The 22,887-nt window shown below is 38.0% G+C and overlaps 3 protein-coding genes and 1 non-coding gene across 12 annotated transcripts in view; 2 read left to right on the plus strand and 2 right to left on the minus strand.

Moving 5' to 3' along the window:
- The window catches only part of TRIM23 (tripartite motif containing 23), a 37,193-nt gene extending 19,776 nt beyond the window's left edge, over positions 1-17,417 (minus strand). Inside the window, exons 1-6 of one of the 3 annotated variants that reach the window (XM_038530737.1) lie at positions 17,261-17,417; positions 10,837-10,999; positions 9,760-9,881; positions 5,979-6,083; positions 4,792-4,974; positions 1,527-1,742 (exon numbers count right to left, since the gene is read on the minus strand). In XM_038530737.1, coding sequence (XP_038386665.1) covers positions 1,527-1,742; positions 4,792-4,974; positions 5,979-6,083; positions 9,760-9,881; positions 10,837-10,999; positions 17,261-17,341 — 870 coding nt within the window. In that variant the 5' untranslated portion in view covers positions 17,342-17,417. Of the gene's footprint in view, positions 1-1,526; positions 1,743-4,791; positions 4,975-5,978; positions 6,258-9,759; positions 9,882-10,836; positions 11,000-17,260 lie in introns of all 3 variants that reach the window. The other 2 variants (XM_038530736.1, XM_038530738.1) reach the window with 2 other exon arrangements.
- LOC119870541 lies at positions 2,907-3,016 on the minus strand. The gene has a single exon (XR_005356217.1). It is a non-coding gene; the product is annotated as a U6 spliceosomal RNA (small nuclear RNA).
- Positions 17,418-18,040: 623 nt separating the features above from the next.
- The window catches only part of TRAPPC13 (trafficking protein particle complex 13), a 38,971-nt gene continuing 34,124 nt past the window's right edge, over positions 18,041-22,887 (plus strand). For all 7 annotated transcript variants that reach the window (XM_038530742.1, XM_038530743.1, XM_038530744.1 and 4 more), the window contains exon 1: positions 18,041-18,180. In XM_038530742.1, the coding sequence (XP_038386670.1) occupies positions 18,135-18,180 (46 nt within the window). In that variant the 5' untranslated portion in view covers positions 18,041-18,134. The remainder of the gene's footprint in view (positions 18,181-22,887) is intronic.
- SHLD3 (shieldin complex subunit 3) lies at positions 18,043-22,756 on the plus strand. The gene is made up of 2 exons (XM_038530752.1): positions 18,043-18,180; positions 21,400-22,756. Exon 2 carries the CDS (start codon positions 21,515-21,517, stop codon positions 22,268-22,270), a length of 756 nt encoding a protein of 251 aa, XP_038386680.1. The 5' UTR covers positions 18,043-18,180; positions 21,400-21,514; the 3' UTR covers positions 22,271-22,756.

The following is a 22,887-nucleotide window of genomic DNA, read 5'->3' on the forward strand; positions in this document are numbered from 1 at the left end:
CTCTCTTTTTTTAAGATTTATTTATTTATTTATTTATTTATTTATTATTTATTTATTTGAGACACAGAGAGAGGCAGAGACATAGGCAGAGGGAGAAGCAGGCTCCATGGAGGGTGCCTGATGCGTGACTCGATCCCAGGACCCCAGGATCATGCCCTGAGCCAAAGGCAGATGCTCAACCACTGAGCCTCCCAGGCATCCCTAAATCTCACCTTCTCTGAATGATGCTTACACTATCTAAGAACACAGTCTGCTGGACCCTCATTTTTTTTTTGTACCTAGTTCCTACCACTTTTAACATGTTATATAATCTACTTATTTAGATATATCACAGTTTACAATTTATCTTTGTCATGCTAGAATGCTAATTCCACAAGATTATAGCTTTTTTTTTGTTTTCTTTACCAATATAGCACATATATTTAGAATGTACCTGGCACATGGTAGGCACTCAAAACATATTTGCTAAATGAACAGACAAATCGTCACCACTTAGCATCATACCTTGGACTTAGATGATGCATCATTTTTTTGGAGGGGAAGGATAATTAAGCTTTGTTCTCAAAACTGGTAATAAACATGTACATGGTCTACCATGCGTCTGTTCAATTATCTCTGTAGCAGGAACTTTGAAGAATACTGGTTAGAGTTAGGGTTCTATGACCATTAATCAAAGCAAAAGTGGGGGCACCTGCCTGGCTCAGCTGGAAGAGCATATGACTCATAATCTCCGGGTTGTGAGTTGGAGCCCCATGATGGGTCATAATGGGTGTAGAGATTACTTAAATAAATAAAACTTAAAAAAAATTTTTAAGTCAATATGAAGAATGACTGTAAGACCCTAATTTCATTTGCATTAACACAGTGAGATAATATCGTATCATTAACAATTCTGATGAAATGCTTCAGAAACTCTAAAAAACTTCTAAATATATCAGTAACTACGAGCATACTTTGCAACATAATAAATATAAAAATACTTTGAAGTATTCGAGTAAATGAGATCAAGATAATCCATTTCTGATTTTGCTGTGTAGCTGATTGCTGATTATTCATTATGAACTGAACAACTGTTTATTAAGCTTTTTCTATCCAGATATAAAGATAAATAAGATGCATCTAGTCAACATCTAGAAGGATAAACAATGCATATTATATCATTCAAGTCCAAATCAGGAAAAAAAAACTATACCAGTTATGTGAACTCAAAGAATTTAATATGAAGAACCATTAACTAGGTGTAGTTATTAACTAGGTAACTGAAAGGGTAAAAAGAACTCTGAGGTATCATGGAGGAAGCAACTGTAGGATAGATTATTAAAACTTAGAAACTTACAGGAAAGCCCCCATGAAATCTAAACTCAGGTCTCTAAGGAAAGTGGTCTTCTCATGTGAGCAGTGAAATTCACAGGAACCCAAAGCAAATGGGAACCCCAAGGAAACCACCTCTACCCTCCAGCCTTCCTCTCCAATTTCCTGTTAGTGGAACCTAAACAAGAAGCCAGCTGGCAAAGTAATCTACCTACCTGTTGCAAAGTCTTTTCACAATGGAGACAGGCTGTTGAAACCTGCGACAATAAAATAGTCATATCTTCTTGTTGCTGCCTGAGCCAAATCAGTTTTTCTCGAACGTGAGCATCAACAACACTTAAAGCCATTTCTTCTTGACGACACAAAGTTTCATGTAGATCAGAAAAATAAGCTCGGACACATGACCGGGCATTCTCTGCAGTACCTGGTACCTAAGGAAATTAAAATTAATTTAAAGCATCTTTAACTGTAACAAAGATTTTTTTTTTTATGTGAACTAATGAAAATTTACCGTGTATATCCTTAAAAAATTCCAAAATTGCCATCGGCACACTTGATCTTTCTCCTTAACCACAGCCTTTGGGTATCCAACTGTTTAAGCAACATCTCAAGCAAAATGGAATACCTAGTCTCCAGTCTCCCACAGCTAAACCTAGTTTCCTCCATCTCAGTAACTGGCAAAGCCCTCCCAAATTGTTCAAAATAAAAACACTGGAGTCACCCTTAATACTTCTCTTTCATATTCCATGCCTAGTCCCCCAGAAAATTCTGCTGACTTCAAAATATAACCAAGATCTGACCAAGCCTCACCACCTCCACCTCTCCAACCTGATCTATGACAGTATCATCTCTCACTTATTACAATAGTCTTCCAATTGGTCTCACTAGATCTACTCCTGCTCTCTACAGTGTATTCTCCACCCAGCAGCCAGATTTGATCCTTCTACAATGTTAAGTCAGAAACATAATTATTCTTTTGCCCATAATTCTTGAATGGTTTCCTATTCCACTCTGAGTAAATGCCAAAATTCTTTATGTGGGGTGTTCAAGGACAGACACCCTGAGAAAGCAACATCTGAGCAAAGACCTGAGGAAGGTAAGAAAGAAAACCACATTAGTTTTTTTTTTTAAGATTTTATTTATTTATTCATGAGAGACACAGGCAGAGGGAGGTCTCCAGGATCACGCCCTAGGCTGTAGGCGGCGCTAAACCGCTGAGCCACCAGGGCTGCCCCCACATTAGTATCTTGAAGAGCATTCCTGACAGAAAGAAGAGCAAGTACCCAAGAAGACCCTTTCTGATCTCAACTCCTGTTATGCTCTCCTCTGTCACTCTACTCTAGTTGCATTTAGCCTCCCCACAGTTGTTTTGTTTTTATCAAACTATAGTTGACAATGTTATATTAGTTCCAGATGTACAACCTATTGATCCGACAATTCTACACATTACTCAGTGCTCACTACAATTAAGTATAGTCACCACCTGTCATCATACAAAATTATTACAATTTGACTGACTATATTCTTCCCTATGCTATGCTTTTCATTTGTGATTTATTTATTTTATAACTGGAAGTCTGTACCTCTTAATCCTTAAAAATATGGAACACTTCGCAAATTTCTGAATGATCCTCACACAGGCACCATGTTAATGACCTTTGCTGTATTATTCCAATTTTAGTATATGTGCTGCTGAAGTGAGCACTCCACACAGTTTCTTAAGTGCAGCAGGTACTTCAGGGCCTTTGCATTTGTTCTTCCCTCTGCCTGGAATGCTTTTCCCCCAAATATTAGCATGGTTCCCTTTCTCTTCTGCTTTACCTCTTTGCTCAATGTCCCTTTTTCAGGAAGTCTATCCACGAACACCCCATATAAAAGCACACTCTCCCTTTTTCTTGTTTTTCTCCAAAGCATCTAACCTATTTTGACCCCTTTCCCATATTAGAATGTAAACTGCAAAGGCAGAGCTTTCTGACTTACATAGCAATGTCTCCTTAGCTAGAACAATGCTAAAAGAGTGTTTAAAACTTTTGTGTTCAGGAAATGTTGATTGAATGAATGAATAAAATATTTCCATTCTAGCACAAAATGTTCAATAGAGCCTTCTGTGAGGATGGATACATTCTGTATCTGCGTGGTCTAATACGGTAGCCACTAGCTATACTTACTTGAATATACTTGAAATGCAACCTGTGAAACTAAAAACCAAACTTTGTATTTTATCTTATCTTTAATTTAAACTTAAATAGCCATATGTGGGTAATGACTACTATATTTGACAAAGCAGTATTTGAATTATCCCCCAATGATTTAGCTTTAAATTTGTTTGATTACCAAAGAAAAACATTGCATTTTGTATGTCCCTGAATATTCCCATCTGAAAATATTCCTTTCTCCTGCACAACTCAATTTAAAAAAGCCAGTCCGTAACTATCCCCTTAGTTCCTTCCTTCTCTTTACAGCTAAATTTCTTAAAAGTTAAACACACTCACTTCCCAACACCCACTTACTCTTCAATTCACTGGAGGGTATCATCCCCATTATTTCACAGATCTAAGAAATTCAATACCTTAATTAAATTATTACCTTGGCCCTATTACCCCTCTCCAAATTCTTCCTCCTCCCCCACTAGTGCATGAAATCACCATCCACTAACCTGAGCAAGATAAAAATCTAGGCAACATGCCAGACCCTTCAAGTTATTTATACAATCAATATTATCAATCACTAAGACCTACCTATTCCACTACTTTAAAATCTCATGCCCATCTACTTCTCTCCATTCTCACTACTGTAGTATTAAAGGCCATAAACATTTCTCAATCAGATAATTTCAGCAGCCTCCTGTTAATAGGTCTCCCTGCTTCCAATTCATTTTCTACATTGAAGAGCTACCTTTCTTAATACAAATCTGATTATTTTATTCCTATGCTAATTTTTCAACTACTCATCACTACCCTTGTTATAAAGTCTAAACTCTTTAATGTGGCTAACAAGATCCTACGTGATTTGGCCCTTCACTCTCTTAACAATTTTTCTCGCCAGGCCCCATCCAATACTCAAAGTTCCAAGTGGACTGAACGGAGTTGTTTCAATACTACGTCGAATTCTCACTTCCAGGCATTTAACATACTCTTTCCTCAGTGGGACAACTCACTCCCACCCTACTTTTCTCACTGACTACATATTCTTCAAGTCTCAGTTTGGTACCCTGTATTCTAGGAAGCCTTCCCTGACTCAGCAAATTAATGTTCTTCTTATGCATTGCCAAGGCATCCTATACTTCAGTTACAAAAAAAAGTTGCCACACTTGAAACTTTTTTCTACAACAGACTATAAATTCCATGAAGACTGAGACTTTTTAAAAAACTTATTTTCAGTGACTAGTGCAGTACTAGCACAATGTAATTGCTCAATAAAAATAAAAGGTTAGAGGTAAAAAGGGTAAAAATATAAAGAAAGAAGAAAAAAAGTCCTTACATGTTCTGTGTGAGCCATTCCAATTCCATCTTCTACTATTTGTTCTCCTCCTTCAATGTGCTGAACGATTCCAACTAATTTTCTGGAATAATCTGAAATTTCCTCAGTGAAGGTCCGTATGCAATGAGCCATATCTAAAATTGATGCTCGGATCTGGTTAGCTTCTGGTTCCAATACTGAATGCTAAAGTGCAACAAAATTATAGAAAAGAACTCACAGTAATGACTAATGACATAAAATGCTATTTAAATCACTCCAATGATAAAAAAAAAAAAGAGAGAGAAGCATCAACCACAAATGGCTTTTATAACACATATATAAAAAGCACAAGATAACAAATACTAATTTACCTTCACCCCAAAACTATTTATCCTTCAAAGAAATAATTTAGAATTTGGGAATCCATTTATTGTTAAATAACAGTCCAAGATGGGGCACCTGCGTGGCTCAGTTGGTTAAGCATCCAACTCTAGGTTTCAGCTCAGGTTTGTGAGATCTCAGGTTTGTGAGTTCCAGCCCCATATCCTTGCCCCCATCAGGCTCCATACTGGGCATGAAACCCACTTAAGATTCTCTCTCTCGGGGTGCCCGGGTAGCAGAGTGGGTTAAGCCTCTGACTCTTGGTTGCATTTCAGGTTGTGATCTCAGGGTCATGGATGGAGCGCCACATCTGGCTCTGTGCTCAGCACAGTCTGCTAAAGTTTCTCTCCCCCTCTTCCTCAGTCCCTCCCCCCACCATGTTCCCTTTCTTTCTCTAAAATAAATAAATATTAAAAAAGATATTCTCTCTCCCTACCCATCCACCCTCTCCCTCTCCTTCCCTCCCTCCCTTTAAAAAAAAAAGAATCCAAGAGACTCACTTTATAATTTTACCATAAACATCAGTTCATCAACAGACATAAATATTATCAACACAATCCAGTACATTATAAAAACATGCACACATAGAAATTTTGTTTCCTTCTGGAAAGCTATTCTTTAGTGAATAAAAAATCATAAAGCCTCTCTGAAATTTTTGTTATGACATTCAGAAATTAAATCTTTCATTTCTTTTCACGCTACCAAACTCAATTCATTCATCACTGAACTCTTCTTCAATCCCTACTTGGCATAAAGAACCAGATCAATGGAAACAAATGGTAGGCTGGTAAACTAGATAGAGTCATCCAGTCTAATTATATTCATACCTTGTGACCTTGGTGTTTTCCATATTCTTTGCAGACACAGCACATAAGTGGGCTAGTTTGACAGCCTTCTTCCAAGCAAACAAACTCAATGGCATGTACCTGATGCTGAGAGCACATGGTTTTCTCATGAGGTTTATCAGCTAGAGGTACTCGTCTGTGTTTTGCTAATGTCTTTGTAGAATGAGTAACTTGAGAACACTCTGAGCACAAATGAGTTGCACATACAGTGCAATATACAGACGCAACGTGAGCTTCATCTTCATCGCAACGAATGATGCTCTAATAAACAAAAAATTAATGTCTTCAAACTGAACCTCAATCACTGGAACATGACAAATTTTAAAATATAAAAGCCCAGAATCTTTTCTGACTGACCAAGCTTTATATATGAAATACTGGTAATTAAGTAAAAAGGTCATTTACAATTCATCTAATAAAGTATTCATTTCTATAGGAAAGTGATAAGCTATTTCCAAAATTGATTATCAATATATGCTATGAATTTGAGGCCAAAAATAAAACTGTTCTCAGAGATACACAGTGTAAAGATATCTTCCACGGAGTCCTTTAATTTTACATAAAAGAAATTGAACAATAAAGGCTGGAAATCTTTTTAGGACTAAAAAAACTGATAACAAATATATCCCCACTGCTTTATTTTTTTTTAAGATTTTATTTTTAAGTAATGTCTACACCCAAAGTGGGGCTCAAACTTAAAACCCTGAGGTCAAGAGTTCCATGATCTACTGAGATAGCCACGTACCCCTGACAACTGCTTTAAATACTACTTAACACAGAGATACATAGAAAAAAAGAGAAATCCAAATGTTATTTTGAGACGATGTGTAGACAAGAATCAGCTACAAAGTTTTTAAAAATATAGATGCCCAGACTCTAACCTAGGAAATACCTATTCCAATAGGCTTAGAAGCCTGAGCTGGGTTTTTTTTTTAACTCCACAGGTGAGCTCACTGCACAATCCTGGCTGAAAAAGCACTGAGTTAACCAAATAAAAAATAAATAAAATCTATGTTGTATATAAGCTTTTAAATATTATTTCTAATTTTCATGAATTACAAAAAGCATTCAAATTAAAAAACTTTACATGTTAGATAATCAAGAATGTTTTGAAACTTACGCTTAATAAAGGACCATAACTGGAAAGGGAGAAACTTGGAATAAATTGTTCCAGAAATAAAAATTAGAAAATATATCAATGGTGTCATTTAATATCACATTAAATTAAGAAATTAAAAAAAATAAAATAAATTTAAAAATAAATTTTAAAAAGTAAATTAAGAAATGAACTCAAAGGTAAACATTTTTACTTGCAATTTTGAGAAACACATACACATAAAACTAAAAATTCATGTCTTCTGTTTTCCAGACATGAAAAATAATTTACAAGGTCAATATTAGACAATATTCTAATGTCTTTTGAAAGATAAAGATATAGCACATGAAAGAACTACAAACATTTTAGAAAACAGTGCTCCCCACAACTCTGTGGTCAACTAATATTCAACAAAGCAGGAGAGAATAGCCAATGGAAAAAACACAGTCCCTTCAACGAATGGTGTTGGGAAAACTGGACAGCCATATACAGAAGAATGAAACTGGACCGTTTTCTTACACCATCCACAAAATTAAATTCAAAATGGATTAAAGACCTAAATGTGAGACAGGAATCTATCAAAATCCTAGAAGAGAACGGAAGCAACCTCTGGGATCTCAACCACAGCAAATTCTTACTAGACACATCTCCAGGGGCAAGGGAAACAAAAGCAAAAATGAACCTTTGGGACTTCATCAAGATAAAAAAGCTTCTGCACAGCAAAGGAAACAGTCAACAAAACTAAAAGGCAACCTACAGAATAGGAGAAGGTATTTGCAAATGACACATAGATAAAGGGCTAGTATCCAAAATCTATAAAGAACTTACCAAAATCAATACCCCTAAAATAAAAAAATCCAGTTAAGAAGTGGTGGAAGACAGGAACAGACATTTCTCAAAAGAAGATATATATATAAAGAGTAAACAGTCACATGAAAAACTGTTCAACATCACTCAGCATCAGAGAAATACAGATCAAAGCCATAATGAAATGCCACCTCACATCAGTTAGAATGGCTAAAAGTAACAACTCAGAAAATAACAGATGTTGGGGAGGATGCAGAGAAAGGAAAACCCTTTGCTTTGAGGGTAGGAATGCAAACCAATGCAGCCACTCTGGAAAACAGTATGAAGCTTCCTCGAAAAGTTAAAAAAAAACAGAACTACTCTACAACTCAGCAATTACACTACTAGGTATTTATCCAAAGGATACAAAAATAGTGATTCAAAGGGGCACATGCACCCCAATGTTTGTAGCAGCACTATCCACAATAGCCAAAATATACAAAGAGTCCAAAAGTCCATTAACAGATGAACAGATAAATATGTATATATAGATACAATGGAATATTACTCAGCCATAAAAAGAATGAAATTTGCAAAATTGTGGATGGAACCAGAGGGTATTATGCTAAGCAAAATAAATCAGTCACACAAAGACAAATGATTTCACTCATGTGTGGAATCTAACAAACAAAAAAAGATGAACATAGGGGAAGGGAAGGAAAAAGACATTAAGATAAAAACAGAGAAGGAGGCAAACCATTAAGAGATGCTTAACTACAGGAACAACCTGAGGGTTGCTGGAGGGAAGGTGGATTAGGGAATGGGGTAAATGGGTGATAAACATTAAGGAGGGCACATGATATACGAGCACTGGGTGTTACAGGCAACTGATGAATCACTAAATTTAACCCTGAAACTAATCCTATACTACACGTTAACTAACTTGAATTTAAATAAACTCTTTAAAGAAAAAAAAAAAAAGTGTTCCAGTCTGAAATTCACTTCAGTGAATCACTTTACATAAAGAAATCATGACCTAATAAAAAAGAGGTAGAAATCAATGACTTTTTTTCCTTGATACTGAACCTGTGGTTTTAAAGTTGATCACCAAAATCACTAACTGTTATTTACTACAACTATTCTTATATCTAGTACAATATATGAGCTATGGCGACAATCCTCCAAGCATTAAAAATGTATTTTAAGGGGCGCCTGGCTGGCTCAGTCTAGAGCATGCAACTCTTGATCTCAGGGTCATGAGTTCAAGCCCCACATTGGGCATGGAGCGTACTAAATTTAAAAAATAAAAATAAATAAAAATAAAAATGTATTTTAACCTGTGTTAATGAGCTTCATTCTAATATTTACTGGACGATCAGCCTGTTGGATAAAGAGAGTATACTTACACACAATTTAAACTTTTCATGAAGATATTTAATAGTAATAATTCCCTCAGGAGCTACTGCTATTTTTAATGCATTTGGCCTCTACATTAAATGGCCTTTTTCAAGGAGTTCCTCTTTCTTTGTGCTGTACTATTTACTGTTGATTCACTTTTGCATCCTTGGTTTAATGTAGCTTACACCTTCTTCTTACCATTCCATAACCTTCTTACTCTTTGACTTTATCCTTGGGTAGAACTGAATTATAATAAGGAGATAAGTTTATATATAAAACATACTTTGGGTATAGTATTTTCAGAGAATTGCTATTTAGCTGGAAATATTGCTGCCTACAAACCTGTAATATAATGAAAAGTTATGTTTCTGGAATCCTATCTGCTGGAGCAAGTGAGGTAAGATTGTGCTTTTAATGCAAAGATTTTAAATTAAAAGAAAAAATTCATACTCATAATAAATATTTCACATGTTCTATCAGTACCTCTCCAGATATTCCAATGGCTTCTTCTGCAGCTCCACATTGACCAATATGTCCATTCTGCAGTCGTTCCAAAAGCTCCAATAAAGCAAAATTTTTTTTCAATCCCCAAACACCTGAATCTCCTAGAATATAAAAATAACTAAATCTAACAAAATGGACTATTAATAATTTTACCTTTACTATACCTCAATAGTAATTTGTCTTATATTTTAATCATTAATATCTAAATTTTCAAAATTCAAATTTCCTCATTATCTTTTTATGTTAGAACTATTGTCTTGCTAAAATTCTCTTTAAAAAACAGTTCCTTAGCATTGCGAGTAGAAACATACTTAAAGTTCTACTATTTTTCTATCATTTAACTCTATAAATCCTATCATTGATTTTTACTACATATATTAAACCAAAGGCTTTAAAATATTTTTTATATCAACTTTCAGTAAGAAACATATTTTCAATTACAACACAGAATAGCATACGTTTATTTATATATATATATCAATACTTTTTTTAAATATGTGTATATATACATCTGAAACAAGAGTTTCACACACCAATATTCACCCTTACAGTGTGCAACACACCCACATTTTTGTTCTATTTCTTCTTTTAAAAATCATGCTCACAGCCAATTAAACTGATTTTATAACTACAAATAAGCTATGATTCATGTCTGAAAACCACTGTAAGAAACATACACTTAACCTAAAATAACTCCTTAGTAAAATGGAACTCAAACAGCTAAACATAATCTTTTTTCCCCACCTCTCATTTAAACTAGAATCTGCAGCACTCAATGACTATAAAAACTCTTTTTCACACAAATAAAACAAACAATTTTATTTATTTTTTTTAATTTTTTTTTTTTTTATTTATTTATGATAGTCACAGAGAGAGAAAGAGAGGCAGAGACACAGGCAGAGAGAGAAGCAGGCTCCATGCACCGGGAGCCTGACGTGGGAATCGATCCCGGGTCTCCAGGATCGCGCCCTGTGCCAAAGGCAGGCGCCAAACCGCTGCGCCACCCAGGGATCCCTACAATTTTAAAACTTAAATACATACAATGTATTTTCCTACCTAGATCTGTTACTTGTCGATCAAAAGGGCAACGGATTGCTCTTCCATGAAGAGGCAGGCGGGTAAGACAGTCATGACAGACTGTGTGGCCACAAAGCAGAAGGCGAGGAACTTTATCTCCTTGCAAAGAAAAGACATCTTCACAAACTCCACACTCCAGCACCTAGTGTTTGGAAAGGAAACGTGCTCTTTGAATGATTTTTTTTTAATATTTTACTTATTTATTCATGAGAGACAGCGAGAGAGAGAGAGAGAGAGAGAGAGAGGCAGAGACACAGGCAGAGGGAGAAGCAGGCTCCGTGCAGGGAGCCCGACGTGGGACTCGATACTGGGTCTCCAGGATCAAGCCCTGTGCTGAAGGCGGCGCTAAACCACCAGGGCTGCCCTCTTTGAATGATTTTAAAAGCACACATTCTTCAGGCCAAAAATACTCAATCTAATACACTAAATCGATCTTGTTACATTATTCCTCCATGAAAAAAACAGTCTCGGTCATAAAATGTTAAATCACCTTTTATCATTTTATCTGACAGACCCTGCAAAAATTACATCATAGTAAAATCACCTTGAAGTATCAAAGGTTAGGGACCAAGATAATGTTGTAAATTAACATCATCTTTCTCTTTTGAAAATTATGACTTGATTCATTGTATCTGAATCTGTGTAACATATTATTCTATCAAAGTTGGGTTCTTAAACAATTTTTCTGCAATTACCTACCCCTAAAAGACCATCATTAATTTGAACAGAAATCATTTGAATTATGTACTAGGGTAACAATTATCATTTATAAATGATAATGAACTTGTTCATTACAGAGTATAATTTTCAAACATTTTCTAGTATCCACTTATCATCATGTAAAGTAAAGAAAGCAGTCAGCTAAGACTTGAATTTCAATTCGTTGTTCTCAATTAATAAATATGCCCCTGGGTTAGGAAATATTTTGTCCATATAGTTCCAATTACAGGCACATGACTTGCCTGAGACCACGTAGTCAAAAGAACGGCAACAAGAATCGAGCATATTCTGTTTCCCAAGTCCATGAGGTTATGTTTTATAATTAATCAACAAACTATTTTTTTTATCAATGAAGCACTCTTGGTACCTTTATTTCCCAATATATATGAAGTGTTATACAATTTTAATTTATTTTTAAAAATACCCACACTGAAATGTTCAATTGTACCACAAACTCCTATGTCAGCTATCCATGACCTGTGACAATCTGGTCTCTGTCCTACTGCTTCACTGACACCCACTTAAGACTCAATTCCCAAACTATATAAAAAAATGTGTAGTTTCCAAAACATGACACACTGTTTTTGCCTCTTTTTTTATGCTAATGCCAAGGAAATAAACATTCTTCAAGTGGATCTTTTTTTTTTTTAATTAATAAACAAATTTCTAAACAACTGTATTTGTCAGTCTACCCACAGCTCTGTCCAAGTGAAATAACCACACTATCTCTTGGGCCATCATGCACCACAGATAAGTGTTTATCTTAACATTGAAACACTTTAATTCCATTATTGGCTTCCAGCCTGTCTTTCCCTCTTAGACCAAAAAGCCCTCAGAAACTGGGCATCCCAAACAATCCAGTACTGGTGTGCTTATATAAATAAATTTGACAAAATAAAAAATTAAAAACAGTTCAGCTCAACCACCATCCCCCCCCCCCCCCAACAAATACACAATGCAAGGTAAAAAATAAAAGAAAAAAAAGAAAATCCACATGGAAATAAGACTTACTTAATCCATTAAAAATTTAAAATCAACTCTAATTAATTTGGACTTCGTGCATAAAATACAAACTTTCACTGTAAACTGATCATTCATAATTGGCTTACACCCCAGTATGGTTCAAAAGAGGCTTAAATGTAACATACATATCAAGAGAAAAGACATAAAAACAGCTCTTTAAACATATGAAAAGATGTTCAATCTCAGTCAAAGCACTTTGAAACGCACTTAAATCTAAACCAATATATTTTTTCAGATTAGATCAAACAGGTGGAAAACCCTTTGTGTAATCCTTTGTGTCGGCAAGTGTGTGGGAAAACAGATATTCTTAAACTTACTGACTGCTGTGAAATGTTTACTAAAACAGGCTTTAAGAAAGGCAATTTAACAATACCTATCAAAAGTTTACTTAGCTTAATAGTTGTATTTACAGAAATATATCTGACAAATATATCACAAGGGTGTGACAAGATCTCTAGATCATTCCTCACAGCGCCATTTGCATTTGCAAATGATGGGAAACAAAATAAATAGGTATCAGTATAGACTGGAAAATAAATTATAGTATATTCATATACTGCAAAACCACGCAGTCTGTTGAGAAAGAGGTAGTTTCTTATGTATACACACAGAATTGTTTCATATGAATAAAGAAAAGTGAAAAATACATAGAATATTTAGCTTTTGCATAAAGCTGGGGAAAAAAGAGCATATATTTATATATGTATTTTTATACAGGCACACTATCTTTCTAGCAGTATACACAGGAAACGGATTACACTGGAATAGTAAATGGCTCCCTATGAGGAGGAAAACAGATGGGAAGAGTTACACATAAATTGTATTATACACAGACACTTAAATGTATCTTACATTTTTTAAAAAGGCAGGACAGAAGTTTCATTTAAATATCCTCGCTTAACATAAGAAAATGCTCTGCATCACTTGCCATCAGGGAAATACAAATCAAAACCACAATGAGATACCACCTCACACCAGTGAGAATGGTCAAAATTAACATGACAGGAAACAACAGGTGTTGGAGAGGATGTGGAAAAAGAGGAACCCTCTGCCCTGTTGGTGGGAATGTGAACTGGTGCAGCCACTCTGGAAAACTGTGTGGAGGTTCCTCAGAGAGTTAAAAATAGAGCTGCCCTATGACCCAGCAATTGCACTGCTGGGGATTTACCCCAAAGATGCAGATGCGGTGAAACGCCAGGACACCAGCACCCCGATGTTTATAGCAGCAATGTCCACAATAGCCAAACTGTGGAAGGAGCCTCGGTGCCCATCAAAAGATGAATGAATGGATAAAGATGTGTATATAAAATGGGATATTACTCAGCCATTAGAAACAACAAATACCCAACATTTGCTTCAACGTGGATGGAACTGGAGGGTATTATGCTGAGTGAAATAAGTCAATTGAAAAAAAAAATAAAAAAAATAAAAAAAAAAAGAAATAAGTCAATTGGAGGACAAACATTATAGGTCTCCTTCATTTAGGGAATATAAAAAATAGTGAAAGAGATTAAAGGGGAAAAGAGAGAAATGAGTGGGAAATATCAGAGAGGGAGACAGAACATGAGAGACTCCTAACTCTGGGAAGCGAACAAGGGGTAGTGGAAGGGGAGGCAGGCGGGGGGTGGGGATGACTGGGTGATGGGCACTGAGGGGGGCACTTGGCAGGATGAGCACTGGGTGATATGCTATATGTTGGCAAATTGCTCCAATAAAAATAAATAAATAATATCCTCGCTTAAATATCAAATTCATTCAGATACAGAAAAGATACAATAGAATTAGATATAAAATAAATACAACATTTTTATATATGTTCTTATTTTTGTAATACAATAAATTTATGACCATAATCTCCAAAGAATCAAAATAAATTTTAGTGCATTGATATCTTTTATCTCTGACCCCATAATTGCACAAGATGAAAGAACTTGAGTTGCTACCACAGGTTTTTTCAAAAAGCACTGGTAATATACCACAGATTTACAAACCAAACACGAGTCCAAAAATAAACTTACTAGACTATTTCACATCAACTCAATAAACAAGAGAGTGAGATATTCTTCCTTCAGTGTTTATGAATAGGAACTGTGGTTAACAGCACAAGGAATTAAATCCTAAATAAGAAAAAAGCTCTTAATTTTATCAACTTCACAAATATGTCAAATGGAGCTTCAAACTAATATCACATGTAAATCAAATTTTAATAAGTCAGACCATATTTTTTTAAGTTCTTATTTTTTTAATAATCTCTACCCCCAACATGGGGCTCGAACTCATGACTCAAAAATCAAGAGTAGCACACTCCTGCAGCTGAGCCAGCCAGGTACCCTAACCAGACTAAGAAGACTCACTCTGCAAATGAAACTTTCCTGGGGCACCTGGGTGGCTGAGCAGGTTGGGCGCCTGCTTTCAGCTCAGGTCCTGATCTCGGAGTCCTGGGATGGAGCCCCAAATCCAGGCCCCTGCTCAGCAGGGAGTCTGCTTCTCCCTCTCCATTTACCCCTTCCCCACACTCACGCTCGCTCTTTCTCTCAAATAAATTAAGAAAAATTCGAAAACAAAAAAACTTTCCTGATATTTTTTTCTTTTAGAATGTAAGTAATTTCATAATGTCAAATTTTGCCTTTGACTTCTCTAATTTGAAAAAACCCTGTCATTATCAACTCGTTCACTAAACACATTATTTCACATTTTCACATTATAGACTTCAACTTTTACCTTCCAATGAATAATTTCTGCTTTCATCTACAAAAATGACAATTAGTCGGATTTTTAAAAATTTATGCCATCATACCCCTTACAAATTACGGCATAAGGATCTTGACAAAAAGGACTACCCTCCTGCACAGCTCAGGCACATTCTATGTGTGAAGACAAAAAACACACAAAGTGAACCTCTAACATATCAAACTTTGTGCTGTAACAAATTTGAGTCATATGAGGCTTTCATATATATATATATATATAGAGAGAGAGAGAGAGAGAGATTTTAAGGCAACTAGAGTAACAATAATAGATACACCAATAATATCCATTGTAATTACAACTTAATTCAGTATAATTCACAAAATAATCTCCAGGGATCCTCTTTTAGATAAAGCACAATTTAATAAATAAGACTCCGATCATACAACGTGCCTAACAACAGTGCCCCTCTGTATCTCAGATAAAGCTGTGTACCTTCAGGGTACCTTTATTAATACACAAAGGCCAGACGAATTAAAAGCCATCAACAAGTGATAGCATACCTGTGAGCCGAAATGTTGTAGCATTTGTTGTCATACGAGACTAATAATAGGTGAAGAATCACAGATGGGTCTTACCAAGATCTTAAAATAACTTCAGATATTATCTGGAATATTGGTTCTCAACCATTAAAATCACATTAAAATCGCTTCTGGGGATTGATTTTATTTTTAAAATTTATTTATTTATTTATTTATTTATTTATTTATGATAGACATAGAAAGAGAGAGAGAGGCAGAGACACAGGAGGAGGGAGAAGCAGGCTCCATGCCGGGAGCCCAACGTGGGACTGGATCCCGGGACTACAGGATCGTGCCCTGGGCCAAAGGCAGGCGCTAAACCGCTGAGCCACCCAGGGATCCCCGCTTCTGGGATGTTTAAAAAAAAAAAAATGCTGATGTCAAGTTAATCAGAACTGGGGGAGGAGGTGTGTATCAGCAGGGTTTGTTTGTTTGTTTAAGTTCTCAGTTATTGGGGGCTCAGCGGCTTAGCACCTGCCTTCGGCCCAGGTCACGATCCTGGAGACCTGGGATAGAGTCCCACATTCGGCTCCCTGAATGGAGCCTGCTTCTCCCTCTGCTTGTGTCTCTGCCTCTGTTTCTCATGAATAAATAAATAAAATCTTAAAAAAAAGAAAAAAAAAGTCCTCATTCTACTATGTAGCCAGTAATGACAATTACCAATAACTCAGATTACAACAATCCTGAAAGTTATCACAAGACACTGAGATCAGTTCTCCCTTGCACATCTTCTTTCCCATAGGTCTAGAGTGGAGGGCAAGGATGAATCCCACGTATTTCAATTGATCTTTCTTTCTTTTTTTTTTTTTTTAGATTTTATTATTTACTTATTCATGAGAGACACAGAGAGCGAGGCAGAGACACAGGCAGAGGGAGAAGCAGGCTCCGTGCAGGGAGCCCGGCATGGGACTCGACCCCAACCCCGGGTCTCCAGGATCACGCCCTGGGCCGAACGCGGCGCTATACCGCTGAGCCCCCTGGGATGCTCCCAACTGACTTCTTAATCAATGAATCTTGAAGCATGTAAGCACACTAGAATTTGGAACCTGAAGCACAGGGCAATCCCCATATCCCAATGCCCAGCCACGCTGCTGCTGGGACGCGTCCCAAACGTGTGGACAGTCCGTACTCACGAGCGAGGAGGGGCCCGACTAACCAACACCACACGTCTGGTGATAGGAGGAGGGCAATAATGAAAACCAGAGCTAAAAAGGCAGTCACCCCTGGATCTGTCGGAGGGGAGGAGAACGGACGGGGGAGGGGAGGGGAGGGCTAGTGACGCCAGGAGGGGCGCAGAGGCCCAGCGAAGACGGCGGAGCGCGGCCGCCAGACCTCAGGGACGAACCCAGGGGAGGCCGCAGGTGGGGAACACAGCACGCAAGGCCCCTCACCTTCACCACGGCCGTCCCGCGGCCGCCCTGCCGGCCAGCGTCCAGTCCCGCTCCAGGCTTGTTTACAATCAGGGTAGCCATCCTACGCGGAGCGGCGCCGCAGGAGCAGCCGTCACGGCCTCCAACGGAGGGGCGGGGCCCAGCCGCCTACCCAGAGGCCTCCGCGCTCGCCGCCGGCGCACAGGCGCAGTAGGAAGCGCGGAGCGCCGCGGGGCTGACCTTTGCCCCCCTCCTTCCGCCAGTCCCTACCTCTTCGGCGGCGCCGCCTCGTGTATTTGAACGCTTTGCTGTTTGTATTCTTATTCAAGATGCGGTCTGCATCTGCAACTGGCGGAAGGAATACGAATAAAGGAAATTTAAAAAAAAGAAGGGATAAAGCAAGAAGCAAGTTTCGAGGGGAAGCCCCCGCTTCGATCACCACCTCCGCCTAATGGCAGGCGAGACGCGGGATGGGGAGTGGACTACATCTCCCTGCATGCAATGCGGCTCTGCTTATAAACTACAAATCCCAGCATGCAAAATCCTCCGCGCCCCCCCCCCCCCCCCCCCTCACTGTGCGATGCAAGTCTTTGGGACGCTGCGCGCTGTCACCGAGAAGTGGTTTCTTGAAATTGTGATGCGTGACTGCCGCTGGGAAATAGACAGGGATGTAATGGACAGGTGTCTAAGGAGCGAGGGATGGCTTCGGTGAAAGGAAGCCGCTGAGTCCGTCCGTGAAGGACGTGATAAAGAAGAGACTTGAAGGCGGCAGCAGCGCGGAGAACCCCGTGGGGAGCGAGGTGGAGCTTCGCGAACGTCGGCTCTTCCGTTCGCTTCCGGGCTGCGCTGAACCTGTGCGGCTGCCGTAGGCCGGGGGTCGGTAGCGCCGGTCAGGATGGAAGTGAATCCCCCCAAACAGGAGCACCTGCTGGCCCTGAAAGGTAGACTTTTACGCACCTGACTCCCTCTAGTCTGTTTTGTCCTCTTCTCTCGCTGGTTCTCGAAGTCGTTGCCACAAAGACCCGGTCCCGGGGACTCAGGCCTCGTCTTTTCCTTCGACGTTGCCCTGCCCTGCCCTGCCCTGCCCTGGGGCGACGAGCGGAAGGAGGGGGTTCTTCTCCTTGGGGCTCTCAGGTCTGACGGCCTCTCCCTAGAGAGGAACGGATAACCTGGTAAATCACCGGAGGTGGTACTGCTGCACCTGCCAGGCTGCAGGGGGTGTCGTGGGGATGGGACAGTTCATGTCAACCTCCGTTTTCTGTGCATGGCAAGAAAACTTGTAGTGAATTTGATGATTTAGGGGAAAACCCACAGGGCGGCGTTTTTCTGGAATTCTTACTGTTTTCTGAAAACCTTTTGTTTAAGATAGCTTCAGCTTTATTTTCTCTTCTGCTTCCACAAACGTGTTTTTTCTTTTTCTTTCTTTTCCTTTCTTTCCTTCCTTCCTCCCTCCCTTCCTTCCTCCCTCCCTCCCTCTCTCCCTCCCTTCCTCTACTGTGTGGTCACCAATAAGTTCTTGGACTGAGCTGGGAAAAGGCTCAATAGATTACTTGAATTCAGTTAAGTTGCACTGACCTTCAGTGATGTGAGCATCAGACGTTCCAGAAGCTCACCAGTGCCATCCCTAACAAAATCAGATACTCCTAGCTGAGGATAATAGGTTTATCTCTGGCTGTAGGATTAGAAAGCGATATTAAAGTTCCTTTTAAGTATTTATTTATTCATGAGACAGAGAGAGGCAGAGACACAGGCAGAGGGAGAAGCAGGCTCCATGCAGGGAGCCTGATGCGGGACTCGATCCCGGGTCCCTAGGATCACACCCTGAACCAAAGGCAGATGCTCAACCTCTGAGCCACCCAGGGATCCCAGAAAACAACTGTATTAAATAATATAGCAATAGGATCTGGAAGCTCAGCCTGAGAAAATGAGCTAGACTGAAATGGGTTCTTATATAGAAGAAGGGAAAGAAACTGTCTTTTTTTCTTCTTCTTCTTAATCTCATGTGAAGTATGTGGAATAGATTTTACTTAATATCTATCAGAAATTTAAGAGACTTTCAGGATCACAGAGCTAGAAAGCGATTGGAGGCAATATTTTAGCCCAAGGCCTTTACCTTTCCAAGACTCCATGTTGCCTCCTAATGGAGGAGGCTGCATTTTCAGAGAACATTTTCCCATTAACTACTATGACGGGGAATCTGAAACAGTTCTCTTAGCTGCTGGGTATCAATTTACGCAAACTGAAAGCTATTAAACGCCAAGTTACATTGCAGTGATGTGGAAGCTAAGTGCCATTGGGTATTTTTAGTTTTCTATTATTCTTTATTTCCTGAAACAGAAGATCACCTGGGAAAGAGTATTTTAGCAGCCTAAGAGGACAAGTGCTGTGAAGTTCACTGATAGTTTCAGTTTTATTAAAGCTCCTCGGTATCATTGTTCCCCCTTGCTACTCAAGAATTTTCACAAGTTGTGGGGCACCTGCCTTGCTCAGTTGGTGGAGCATGTGACTCTCCATCTTGGGGTAGTGAGTCCAAGCCTCACATTGGATGTAGAGGTTACTTTAAAAAATAAAAAAATTACTGAAAAAAATAATTGTCACAGATTTTAATTTTACTAATTATTAGATGCCAAGTGTACCAATTTATATAGTCATTTAAGTTTCTTATATATGTAAAATACTAAGAAGCTCTCCGAACCTTATCATCCTTGGAATACAATGTTGAATAAGTTCTTTAAAAAAAGAAGAAGAATTCTCAGTGCCATATTTTACAATGTAAGGAAAAGGAAAGGAAAAAATAAAAGTATTATTAATGCTTTTAAGAATATGCTCTCTGTGTTTAGGTTCATATTAAAATTATGGATGGTAAGGATCACAGTCATTTATGAATTTAAGTTGTCACATCTGTTAGTGGACACTGACAATAGGTAAAAAGAATCATTATGCGATTAATTACTTCTGACTTTTCAGAATCAGTGGTCAATGAATACTGTGACATCATGACAGGAGTTCCCACCCATCATCATTCTAGCAATAGGCGAATCCCTTTGAAAGGTTCTCTAATGATTTGGGGGAGAAGAAATACAACCTCTCATTTTTTTTTTTCCAACAGTAATTAGGATTTGAAAGAGCCTGCATTATGGCTCCTGCAGCTTTGGACTCGGTTAGGAAACCTACCTATATGCTGAAATTTATTATCAATGACTTCATTTGGGGCAACTTGAAGACTTTGTTGTTATGAGAGGGAAAAAAAGTGAGGTCTAGGGCAGCCCCTGTGGCGCAGCGGTTTAGCGCCGCCTGCAGCCTGGGGTGTGATCCTGGCGGCCCGGGATCGAGTCCCACATCGGGCTCCGTGCATGGAGCCTGCTTCACCCTCTGCATCTCTCTCTCTCTCTCTCTCTCTCTCTCTGTGTCTCTATGAATAAATAACTAAAAATCTTTAAAAAAAAAAAAAGTGAAGTCTAGCTGCCGCCCTCCTCCTCCTCCTCCCCCCCGCCCCCCATTCAGGAACCATAGTACCAAGGTCTTGATATTCTGAAAGTCCTCCATTTATACAAAGGAGACTGTCACAGACCCAGTTCCTAGCCTGGTTAAAATTCAGAGTTAAACTATTTTTATGTTATTAGTGTTTACAACTGCAAATGAAATAAAGTCATTAAGTATTCTGTCTCTGTATTTGGATAGAATTCATATAATTTTAAAGTATTAAATGATCATTTTTCTTAAGGCATTAAAAATTACAATGATTTTCATTGTCCTCAATTCAGCTGTCTCAAATTTCTAAGTACCATAACATTTTTGTTATCTTCAGATGAATCTAGTATTCTAAGAATCACTAATTTACTCTGTTTTTTGCTATAGTCTTAAGATTATTATTACCTACTATGTTAATGATGGTAGTTCCAAGTCCTTTATATCTGTTATGTTAGACACATCGACTACTGGCAATGATCTTATAGGGCTGGCAGTGATCTTATAGGGCATCTAATCCAGATCCCTTATTTTGGTAAGATAAAGCATTTCCAGTTTTGTGGATTAAATTTGCATTTACCAACAGCACTTGGTAAAATGTCATATTGGGATTGGTTTTGTCTTTTCTTTTTCCCTATTTGTGTGTAGGCTGCCCCTACCGTATCTTACTCTTTGCAATACTTCCACTTTAGGTCCTGTTTCCCTCTGATTTGGAAAGAGAGTCTTGTAATTATAAATTACATTCTAGCGCTGAGGAGCACATCTAAGAAATGTTCTCTTCATTAAGAGTAACTGGATTACTGCAGGATGACTACAGAAGTAATATTACATTATCGACCATATGAGAATGATCCCACACAACTGCTAAAAATTGCAGAGAAAGCAATTCAAGACTTTCCTACACGTCCACTAACGAGATTTATTCCTTGGTTTCTGCATGATGGGTCCAAACTTCCACTCAAACCTAAAAGATCACCACCTGTGATTTCTGAAGAGGCAGCTGAAGATGTGAAACAGTACTTAACCATTTCAGAACACGATGCTAAATCACAGAGTTATGATTGCACAGTAGATCTTTTGGAATTTCAACCTAATTTAAAAAAAAGGAAGCACTTAATCCGGTCACATTCACTGAATGAACAGACTAATTGTGGAAATCTAGATAAACAATCAGAGAAGGGAAGACAGCACAAGAAGAGGTTTTGGAGTGTTTCACTTCCCAACAGTAATTGTACTGAAAATATTTTTCCTTTGTCTAAGAAATTGCAAGATAGTTTAAAGGCACTGAATTTGCATTCACTTTACAGAGCAAGATGGACTATAGAGCACGCTATTTGTAACAACCAAACTCTGGAAGACATTTGGGCAAAACTCAATCAAATTATCAGGCACAATGAACTTCCATCTTGTAATGCAACCTTTCAGAGACACTTAGACCAAATATGGGTGTTCTGTGATATTATGTACTGTGAATATGTGGGAAATCTTCTTAAAGGAAGGTTAGCTCTTACTGGGAAAATGAATTTATTCATGCATAAATATGGTGTTATTTTTAGTATGTAATGAATTTCACTGTCAAAGAGAAGAATATTCTGAATAAACTGAATATGATCTGAAATAGTGAGATCAATAAATTTTTATGGGTTTTTAAATTTTTCATTTGACCCTTCACTAATACATCCTATTCATTCTTAATATTGTAAAAAGTTGTGTGGTAATTTGTATACCATTGTTTTCTAGAAATAAATGTTTATTAGATGAGTTCTTAGACTTATCTATTAACTCGAGAAGCTTTCTGGGTTATACTTTTAGTAGTCTTCTAAATGAATCGTGATAAATTACTTGTACCGAGTTTACAGGGAAAATGTTCTATTCCTTTTGTCCTGTTACTTTTCCAGTGGTTGAATTAGATATTGCCGTGAATGATAGCAGATAGTTTGGATTTTGGTAAAGCCTCAAAATGTAACATTGTAGTGTTTTTTCTTTTTTCCTTTAAAGCATAATGATTTTTTTTTTCAAGAAATAAAACCAATTCTATTGCAAATGTTACTCAAGTAGCATGAACATAGTCCAAATTGGGAAACTAGACCAGACTCCACTGATGCTTCCAAAAATCTGTAACTGACAGTTATTTGATGTGGAATTTTGAAACAAAAGTACAAAATGTATAATTTGCCATA

The sequence above is a fragment of the Canis lupus genome, chromosome 2, assembly GCF_011100685.1.
Source record: "Canis lupus familiaris isolate Mischka breed German Shepherd chromosome 2, alternate assembly UU_Cfam_GSD_1.0, whole genome shotgun sequence".
Classification (NCBI taxonomy): domain Eukaryota; kingdom Metazoa; phylum Chordata; class Mammalia; order Carnivora; family Canidae; genus Canis; species Canis lupus.